Source organism: Oncorhynchus masou, chromosome 22 (assembly GCF_036934945.1).
Source record: "Oncorhynchus masou masou isolate Uvic2021 chromosome 22, UVic_Omas_1.1, whole genome shotgun sequence".
NCBI classification, from domain to species: Eukaryota; Metazoa; Chordata; class Actinopteri; order Salmoniformes; family Salmonidae; genus Oncorhynchus; species Oncorhynchus masou.
Genome location: NC_088233.1, coordinates 11571640 through 11582799, shown reverse-complemented (window position 1 = coordinate 11582799; position 11160 = coordinate 11571640). Strand labels below are relative to the sequence as shown.

The following is an 11160-nucleotide window of genomic DNA, read 5'->3' as shown; positions in this document are numbered from 1 at the left end:
TAGTATGTGTATTACCATTGTAGTGTTAATTTATTTGCTTTTTATATCATAAACACATTTTCATTCAAAATTGCTTTTGCATTGTTTTTCTACAGGTCTATATAACTCAATATTCATTCATCATGGCAGTCTATATTTTTATTTAAGAATTAGGCTAATAGTCTAGAGTTTTGAGGAATTATTTCATTAGGGTTCTATTTTCAAGGTTGCCTGTGTAAACTGCACCCTAGGGCAGCAGTAAAACTCACATCTCTTCAGACGTTCTGTTCATTAGTAGACACTGCACCCTAGGGGCACCTGTTCATTAGTAGACTTCAGGGGCAGCAAGTAAAACCACATCTCTTCAGGTTCTGTTCATTAGTTCTATTCTGTTCATTAGTTGCACCCTAGGGGCAGTAAAACCACATCTCTTCAGGATCACTGCACCCTAGGGGCAGCAAGTAAAACCACATCTCTTCAGACGTTCTGTTCATTAGTAGACACTGCACCCTAGGGGCAGCAAGTAAAACCACATCTCTTCAGACGTTCTGTTCACATTCAATTACATTCCAAGAGAGTAACTGTACTCTTTAAAATAAATATTTTAAGCTATTATTAGTTGACCAATTTCCCAATGACAACAGAAACGTATTGGAGTAAGGACAAGGTAAGACAGTTGTAGGGCCTACACATCTCAGTAATGTAGTCATAAATCACTTTCTTACAAAATCAGTGTATTTTATTATTTTAAATTACTGAAACAAGTGACGGACTGTGGCTTTAAAATACATTGTTTCACAGCCTGTGAGAAGTTGAACAAAGACATCCTGGATGCGGCACCCCGTCCAGCATAGATCTGACGATAACGCAAAACCACGTGGCTAAAATGCAGTACCCTGGAGAGCAGCTGGATACGCGTATGTACAGGCTAGAATTCAGAAGCCTGAAATTATTATTCATATTTTGTCTCTTGCGTGCTATATGGGTAAATATCAACAAACAACCGTTCTAATAAAAATCTAAAAGACTGTGTTGGAAGTGTAATTCTTGCAAAGCAATTAATGACCTAAACCTGAAGATTTTCAGACTTTTTTTCAAGTATCAAATAAAATAAGTAGGCTATCTAAATATCAGACTAAAGGCTAATATTTTTCTTGGGACGTGCGTTTGCGTTAAACATTTACTCTGAACCGATTCCAAAGCAATATTGTTGGAAGTTTAGTACCAAAAACACATTTTAAACATCAAATAAAGTTACGTATATTTGAGACTTTTGCCAAAGTAATGGACCGTTTTGACGAACTCAGGACCACGTCATATCAAAAGTGAATATAGATTTATCAGTGGAGGCTGCTGATGGGAGGAAGCTCATAATAATGTCTGGAAAGGAGCTAATGGAATGGCAACAAACACATGGAACCCATGTGTTTGATGTATTTGATACCATTCCACTCATTCCACTCTAGCCATTAAAATGAGCCTTTCCTCCCCAAAAGGTGCCACCAACCTCCTGTGGATTTAATATTGCTTCTTACGTGGCCCTCAGTCTTTGTTTTATGTATAATTTGACAATTCGCCGCAATTTTTCCACCAGTAATTCGCCAGCTTGAAATAATGAACTTATGTTTGTGAACAGGTGCATAAGTCGCTGCGCCTCACGCCCCAATTGACACCTCTATGTCATTCCGGTTGTGTATTACACTGGCAAAATGGTAATAGGCTTTCCAAGGTGTGGACGGTCACACATAGGGTTCAAACCTCGAGCAAACCTTTGATATAAACTTTTATTTAACTTTTATGGACGTGCATTGCTATTGCATGGGTGGTTTACGCATCACTGGCCACCATGGGCCAGAAGTTGAGTCTAATAATGGATATCTCCAACATCCTGTGCGTAAAGCTTAGGAACCTTGTGCGTAATCGCTTGGTACAGTCTGGGGGTTTTACATTGTGTTTAGCTGATCAGATGAACAGAAGATTACTGGATCAGATTACTGTAGATCCCTCATCCCCATGGCAGGGGGCTTGGGTTGATAATGTCACCAACATTGTTAAGATGCTAAAGTATTTGTCTTGCATCAAAATAATACAAATATAACCTTATTGTCGATATTGTTCCATTTAAATAATAGTTTTCTGTCCGCCTGTCTCTTATTTCCATTATTGTAAAAGTAGGAAATTCCACTAAAGTGCTGTTGTTTTCCTGTTATGGTTTCATTTATAGCACTGTCTACTGTGCAACAGTCTGCTGCCTTTCAGCTTCCTATTCTGCATCCTGCAATACATTTGTTTTATTTCAGACGATATCGGAGGAAGTTTAAGACAACGATCCCATGCGTAATTCATCCTGTCGTCTGGACACGCATTGAGAAGCCTGGGAAGAGCAAGATAAAGACACTATATACAGGCTGGGAAAACGTTTTTATATAGGTTACATGTGTCATCTCACACTAACATTACAGTCAATACATCAACCGAGCGCATTGAATTGCTTGCCCACCGCCACTCCGATATCAAAGTGCACAAGAAAGGGAGGTGGTTTTCTAATGACTTTGCGTCGAAGGTTACTCCGAATCTAAGAGTTGAGAGCAACATTTTGGTACAGTAGGTGGCGTGTGATATAATTTCGGAGCACATATAAGTATCGTCAGGAGAGGAGATACATGGCCAGGTCCTGCAATACGACTGACAACACACAACTTCTACACAAAGCAACTCGGAATAGAGTAATACAAAAAAAAACAAAAAACGGCGGAGCCATTGAAGTAGCCTCCAGAAAAGACTTCATGCAGACTCAGAAATAAGTTAACTTTTTCACTGGATAGACTAGTGAGGCTCACTGAGTCCCACAGTCTCCACAACTTTTTTGTCAACCTGTGAGCACCACGGACAGGGGAAAGGGGATTTGGGGAATTGTAAAACCTCTTCAAACACGTGAGACAGCACTGACCGAGAGCACAGGGATGTCTGTCCACGCGTCCTGGCTACCAGTACCGCTGCTGGTGTGGGGACTAGTGTGTACCTCAGTGCGCACTGCCCCGTTTGCGGGTAGGCAGACCGACACTACAGAGCGCCATTGGGAAACGCTCTACTCTCGCTCACTGGCTCGAAACCCATGGGAAAAAAGAGAAATCAACCGAGACGGTGACTATCTTACAGGCATCAAAAGACTTCGGCGTCTATACTGCAATGTCGGCATTGGGTTTCATATTCAAGTTTTACCAGACGGAAAGATAACTGGAATACATAACGAAAATAGATACAGTAAGTTCATTTTCATGCATTTATTGAACTCATAATCTCCTGCGCCAATTGTTTGATGCCCCTCTCTTGGTCTGCAACCTGTTTGTGTCATGCGCCACCACTTTGGAACTTCATGTTATGGGATGGAGTTGTGTGAATGGGCACCATGCCAACTTGAGCATAATACTGTGTTTGATTAGGCTACTAGCAAATTGACGTCACATGGATGTTAGTGTTATTGTGCCATGTGACTACAGTGGATGGATGCAACGGTGTGTTTTAGCCAAGAGTGATTTTTCATTTCGGCTTCTTTGCAAGGCTTTGATTAATGCGCCTCCTTGAACAATTTTCGCAGGTCTTTTTTTTCAAATAAAAAGGCTTCGGGACATGTTTCTGAAATGTCAAAAGGAATCAGGGATGATACCAGATCTGAGAGTGGAGGTGGAGGGGGGGGGGGGGGGGTCCCCAGACACACTCACCTTAAAATGTACTATTTTATTAAAACGTTATAAAAAAACATTCTCTAACCAAGTGTATTATTTATCTTTAGGCTCCCCTACTGGTATATATAAAACAGTTTATAGATCTAACTTCATTTGAGTACATATTTAACTTTTTCTAAATCACAAAATATTAGATCAAAATGCCTCAAAATCGTTTCTTTGCAGTGACTTGAAAAGTTGATATGACACAGATGAAATGTTTAATTGAGCAAGACTAGTAGCATCCAGGGAAAGTGTTGAAAAAACCCAAGAAGTGGTTTCTGTGAGAATTACAGGAGGGGAGTGTTTATCAATATATTGGTGTGATGTTAGGTCACTTGTTCTCCATTATATATTTTTTTAAATTTAACTAGGCATGTCAGTTAAGAACAAATTCTTATTTACAATGACTGCCTACCCTGGACAGCGCTTGGCCAATGGGACTCCCATTCACAGATGGATGTGATGCAGCCTGGATTCAAACCAGGGACTGCAGTGACACCTCTTGCACTGAGATGCAGTGCCTTAGACCACTCGGGAGCCTGGGTATTATGGAGAATAGACTAGTCATCATAATACATTATGGTATTAAGTCCAGTAGTGTATAAAGTCAGAACCCATTGGAAAATATTGACTATTTTTCTCTTCTTTCCTCACAAATGAGTCTATGAGAAAATATATATTTTTTTAAACAATCCTCAAATAGAGCCAGAGAGACAAGACACAGTTGTTATGTTTTTTATCTTGTTTTACTGTGCAAGCGCAAAGTAGGCAATTTAATCAAAAGTCCAACCTGTTACTGGGTACTTCACTGAAAGGAAGTCTATATCATATTTAGCCTAGGCCTACTCGATGCTCCAATTCATCATCTAGTATCAAGGGAGGAAAGCATCATTTCCTTGCAGGATGTTCCAGTACCAGTTTGAACAGAGACCTAAACAGACCTGTCTACTACAGTTGTCCTTATCTTCTCCGTCTAGTTTTACAACACAATGGATTATAAACAACTTCGTTTTGGTGTAGATAAGTACTGTGTAAACATAGCAGTGATATTCTTTGTCTCATTTCAGGTCTCCTTGAGATATCACCTGTGGAGAGAGGGGTTGTGACGCTCTTTGGTGTCCAAAGTGGTATGTTTCTGGCCATGAACAGCAAAGGGAAGCTCTATGGATCTGTAAGTAGACATGACATGTTTTCTTGGATGTGTTTCTACGTCACAACTCACTTTGCTTCATGAGAGATCTCCACAGCAAAATGATAGTCAATGTTTTGTAGCTTATGTACATGTTTTGTAGCTTATGAACGTCATAGTACACTACGCCACAGATGCATTCAATACAAGGTGTAGACATTTCCTTTCCCTAGACTCCATGACATGTACAGTACCCTACATGGTAATATGGAATTGTCGAAAAAATCGCAAGTGTTGAGATTGACATGCGTGATTGGCGTCATTTGGCCAACAGAGCTTCGTCTACGGTACATTGGATTATTTTAAGGTAAATATTAACCTCTCTTCTCTCATCCCTTCTCCAGGGTCATTACAATGATGAGTGCAAGTTCAAGGAGAATCTCTTGGCAAATAACTACAATGCTTATGAGTCCTCAGCTCACCCAGGGATGTATATTGGATTGAGTAAGACTGGCAAAACCAAAAAAGGAAATCGAGTTACTCCAGCTATGACAGTGACACACTTCTTACCGAGGATCTGAATGACTCCAATGAGACTGTACCTTCCACAAGGGTAGAGGAGAGAGACTGGAAAACAATGCACTTTCAAATGTTTTTCTAGAGTGAGATATTTAAGTTATTTATTTATGATTCCTGAGAATGTTTATATTTTGGGAAAGTGGAGTAATGTAGAAAGAGGGGATGATTAATGACAATTGTTTTGTTTTGTGTGCTGCTATGTGTTTTCAGATGAGTGCTTTTTTTTAAGAGTAAAATTGATTTTGCACTTTTTTTTAAAGAACTGTTGTGCAGCAAAGGTTGTGCAGTAAGCATTGTTATCCTACTTGTACTACTTTGAAAGGAATTGGAGACCCACATTTGTCAGATTTGTGTCTCCGCATCAAAAAGGAAGATAATGATGGCAGGTCCAAACCATTCAGTCCAGTACTGGTCCCATTATTTTTTCATTCCTAATTGATTTTTAGTGTTTTACTACCTCATTATGGAGATGCAAGGAGGGATTGTGTTGTTGCTGTTGTTTTGTCTTTCTGAGCATGACGTACAGTTTGACGTAACCACGCTTCTACACTTTACAACTCACCTGACACTGGATATCACTGATGAGATTGAATAGAGAGGAACCCAATCAGAGAGAGGGAATCAGAGTTCAGATTAGCACATCTGTTAACCCTGGTCCAAGATTTAACTATATTTTTGTTGTGTGCATGTCTGGTTAAAACTCTTTTCATAAATAGCAAATGCACACAAATGACTGGACCCTCTACTGCCACATTAGTGATTATTATAACTTTATATACATATATAAAGTTATTTATGACATTGTCACGTTGTAAGGTTTCCTGTATTTCAAATATATGTCTTGTTGTACTCAATGCCTGGTATGTGCAAATTAAACCAAGAAGAATGTAATTTCTTGTTTGGCACAGCGGATGCAGAAAATGTACATATAACGTAAACTGAAACAAGGCTCTATTCAGTCTGTATCGCTGAAGCATTTCAAATTAGGATCTTAATTTGAGCCAGTTTGTTACAGCAGGACAATAATCCTGCAGCAATAGGAAATGTGAATTGTTATTTTGATTATAATTAATTAACATTTTTGTAGGTGTTGATGCATTGTTCGTAAGGGAACTTCAGAAGACTTTTTAAACCTCAAATATGCTAAAAGTTTAAAATTACTTGCATTGCAGGAAAGGGTGGTCAAATTTAGATGCTACATTTCTATGCAGTGTTTAATGTGAGTGCAGTCTCCGTTAACGCGGGAACATTGCTTTTAAATTTCAATCACACTTTAACGCTGACCTTCTGTGGTACGGATTGAATAGAGCAGCAGATGTGTTTCTTACTGTGGTCATTAATATTATCCCTTGTGATATTCTGCGTTCAGTTCGCAATGATGTTATGTCCCCTTATGTTATGCATTTCATGTAACCTATACAGTATGTATCAACATTATGTCTGTAGTTTTATACAGGTCCTGTTCAACATTATGGTGTATGTGCTGTGCATATTATCAAATGACTTTAGGAAAGTAAATAAATTGTGTTCTGCAGAACCCTATCTATCAAGCTAATACTTAAGTTCAAGTCAACCTAAAATAAAAAACCGCTGTGTCGGTGAATAATGCCAACTTCTCTCGATAGTTTACAAACACACTACCAGTCAAAAGTTTTGACACACCTACTCATTTAAGGGGTTTTCTTTATTTTTTACTATTTTCTACATTGTGGAATAATAGTGAAGACATCAACACTATGAAATAACACATATGGAATCATGTAGTAACCAAAAACATGTTAAACACACCCAAATACTTTTTATATTTAAGATTCTTCAAAGTAGCTACCGTTTGCCTTGCTGACAGCTTTGCACACTCTTGACATTCTCTCAACCAGCTTCATGAGGTAGTCACCTGGAATGCATTTCAATTAACAAGTGTGCCTTGTTAAAAGTTCATTTGTGGAATTCTTTCCTTCTTAATGAGTTTGAGCCAATCAGTTGTGTTGTGACAAGGTAGGTGTGGTATACAGAAGATAGCCCTATTTGGTAAAAGACCAAGTCCATATAATGGCAAGAACAGCTCAAATAAGCAAAGAGACACGGCAGTTCCATCATTGCTTTAAGACATGAAGTTCAGTCTATCCAGAAAATATCAAGAACTTTGAATGTTTCTTAAAGTGCAGTCACAAAAACCATCAAGCGCTATAATGAAACATGCTCTCATGAGGACCACCACAGGAAAGGAAGACTCAGAGTCACCTCTGCTGCAGAGGATAAGTTTTCTTAGAGTTAACTGCACCTCAGATTGCAGCCCAAATAGATGCTTCACGGAGTTCAAGTAACCAACATATTTCAACATCAACAGTTCAGAGGAGACTGCATGAATCACGCCTTCATTGTGGAATTGCTGCAAAGAAATCACTACTAAAGGACACCAATAAGAAGAAGAGACGTGCTTCGGTTAAGGACAGTGGAAAACTGATGAGTCCAAATTTGAGATTTTTTGTTCCACCCGACGTGCGGATGATATCCATTTGTGTTCACGCACCGTGAAGCATGGAGGAGGAGGTGTTGTGCTGTGTGTAACGGTTTTCTTGAGGTGAAGGAGAGGCGGACCAAAACGCAGCGTGGTGGTTATTCATGGTTCTTTAATATAGACACTATACATGAATAAACTAACAAAACAAGAAATGTGAAAAAACCAAAACAGCCCTATCTGGTGCAAACACAGAGACAGGAACAATCATCCACAAACACACAGTGAAACCCAGGCTACCTAAGTATGATTCTAAATCAGAGACAACTAATGACACCTGCCTCTGATTGAGAACCATACTAGGCCGAAACATAGAAATACCCAAATCATAGAAAAACAAACATAGACTGCCCACCCCAACTCACGCCCTGACCATACTAAATAATGACAAAACAAAGGAAATACAGGTCAGAACGTGACACTGTGTGGGTGCTTTCCTGGTAACACTGTCAGTGATTTATGTAGAATTCAAGGCACACTTAACCAGCATGGCTATTACAGCCTTCTGCAGCGATAAGCCATTCCATCTGGTTTGCGTTTAGTGGGACTGTTGTTTGTTTTTCAACAGGACAATGACCCATCACACCTCCAGGCTGTGTAAGGCCTATTTGACCAAGAATGAGAGTGATGGAGTGCTGCATCAGATGACATGGCCTCCACAATCAAATCAAATGTATTTATATAGCCCTTCTTACATCCGAGAGAGAGAGAGAAAGAAAGAAAGAGAGAATTAGAGAGAGCATACTTAAATTCACACAGGACACCGGATAAGACAGGAGAAGTACTCCAGATATAACAGAATGACGCTCGCCCCCGACACATAAACTACTGCAGCATAAATACTGGAGGCTGAGACAGGAGGGGTCAGGAGACACTGTGGCCCCATCTGATGATACCCCCGGACTGTGCCAAACAGGCAGGATATAACCCTACACACTTTGCCAAAGCACAGCCCCCACACCACTAGAGGGACATCTTCAACCACCAACTTTCCATCCTGAGACAGGCCAGGGTAGCCTAGTGGTTAGAGCGTTGGACTAGTAACCGCACGGTTGCAAGTTCCGATCCCCGACAAGGTATAAATCTGTCGTTCTGCCCCTGAACAGGCAGTTAACTCACTGTTCCTAGGCCGTTATTGAAAATAATACTTAGTTCTTAACTGACATGCCTAGAATAAATAATAATAAATAAAAAATAGGCCACAAAGATCTCTGCCAACCCAGACAGGAAGGTCATTTCAGAGACTCAACTCACTCAAGTGACGCACCCCTCCTAGGGAAGGCATGGAAGAGCACCAGTAAGCCAGTGACTCAGCCCCTGTGATAGGGTTAGAGACAGAGAATGCCAGTGGAGAGAGGGGAAGAGACAGCAAGGGCGGTTCGTTGCTCCAAAGCCTTTCTGTTCACCTTCACACTGCTGGGCCAGACTACACTCAATCATATGACCTACTGAAGAGATGAGTCTTCAGTAAAGACTTGAAGGTTGAGAATGAGTCTGCGTCTCTCACATGGGTAGGCAGACCATTCCATAAAAATGGAGCTCTATAGGAGAAAGCCCTGCCTCCAGCTTTTTGCTTAGAAATTCTAGGGACAATTATGAGGCCTGCGTCTTGTGACCGTAGCCTAGTATGGCAAGTGCTGTGAGTCGTTCCAATCATCCGACCTCAACCTAATTGAGATGATTTGGGATGAGTTGGACTGCAGAGTGAAGCAAAGGCAGCCAACAAGTGCTCAGCATATGTGGGAACTCCTTCAAGACGGTTGGAAAAGCATTCCAGGTGAAGGTGGTTGAGAGTGTGCAAAAGTTGTCATCAAGGCAAAGGGTGGATACTTTGAATAATCTCAAATATAAAATATGTGTGCAATTTCATAGTTGTGATGTCTTCACGCTTATTCTACAATGTAGAAAATTGTAAAAATTAAGAATGAACGAATAGCTGTGTCCAAACTTTTGACTGGTACTGTATATCAAATAGACACATATCACAGATAATTTGTCCATACCAACGACTCACAGCACTTGTGGAATTCAGAAAGCTCTTTCAAGTAGGCCTACTGATTGGGGCAATAGATAGCCTGGGGGACATAGTCCTATCAGACACTCCCATAACAAGAACGTGTTACGCAGTGTGCTCTTGTGAAAGATGACTCATACGGATACAGCTCAGACTTCAAACTATGACGCTTCGGTGTGTCACGCTAAATAACGGGGTTGCCCAAAAATGACAGTGTTGGAATGCATTCTCAAAAAAGACAGAAAGTGAACGAAACGATTAGTAATGGCGATGAATAACGGATTGTATTATCTTACTCCCCCCCCTGTAATTTATACTCACTTACAGACCTGCAAAAGACTTAACAGCAGCACTTTAAGTTAGACTTTAAATCCAGACTGATTTCAGCTTCATTTTGTATCTGTTTCAGTGAAAGAATGGTGAAACGTGGCATGATTCAATCTGGATTTCCAGGCTAATTATCAAAGACACTTCAACGGAGAAATCCAAGTCCACGCTGCTTAGGTTACTGAGCGGTAACCAGATCACTGAGACGAATGGGTAATTTGCATACTTGGATTTATCACTGTGTTGAGAGCAGATTAACATGTTAAAAGCCTGTTGCATTCACACTTCTCTAAAGTGGTAACGCTGCGGAAATCTCATCAGTAAAATCGGCTATGCTAACAGGGATAAACATGACTAGACTGTTTTACTTGTAGCTGGCTGAGACAGTGTGAATGGAAGACAAAGCAGTAGCCAATCCAAGAGTGTGATTTCAATGAATGAATGTACTGTGTGTCAGGAGAGCATCAGTCCTGCCTCCTTGTTTGGCCCCACTCAGCCTCTATACATGCTCTGCTTGCCTGGATTAACCCACCATTCACTATAGAGACAGACATTCAGAACTTTAACAAAGTGCTTAGCCCATGTAAGTTAGTCTTCTGACATGCTAAATCTAAGGTGGCTCTAAGATGCAAAGTAGCAACCGGGAATTTGTTTTTCTACTTTAGTAGTTAGAATCATAAGATCACAGAATGTAGTGGCTTATGAGTTAAAAACAGGTGTATGTGTTCACTCCCCACACTAACATGTTAGGCCTCCTCTTCCAAATGCTTCCCCCATAAAGATGACAGTACGCTGATACCCTCCCAGCCAAGATCTGTCTTGCAGCTGAGAGGACCAATAAAATCGGTTTAATTTCCGCACTAATTGCACTATCATCATCAAAACC

At 40.3% G+C, this 11160-nt stretch overlaps 1 protein-coding gene across 1 annotated transcript; it reads left to right on the top strand.

Annotated features, from left to right (window-relative positions):
* The first annotated feature begins 2857 nt into the window (after positions 1–2857).
* Positions 2858–5417, top strand: LOC135509016 (fibroblast growth factor 4B-like). The gene is made up of 3 exons (XM_064929304.1): positions 2858–3243; positions 4775–4878; positions 5241–5417. Exons 1-3 carry the CDS (start codon positions 2943–2945, stop codon positions 5415–5417), a joined length of 582 nt encoding a protein of 193 aa, XP_064785376.1. The 5' UTR covers positions 2858–2942.
* Positions 5418–11160: the final 5743 nt, after the last annotated feature.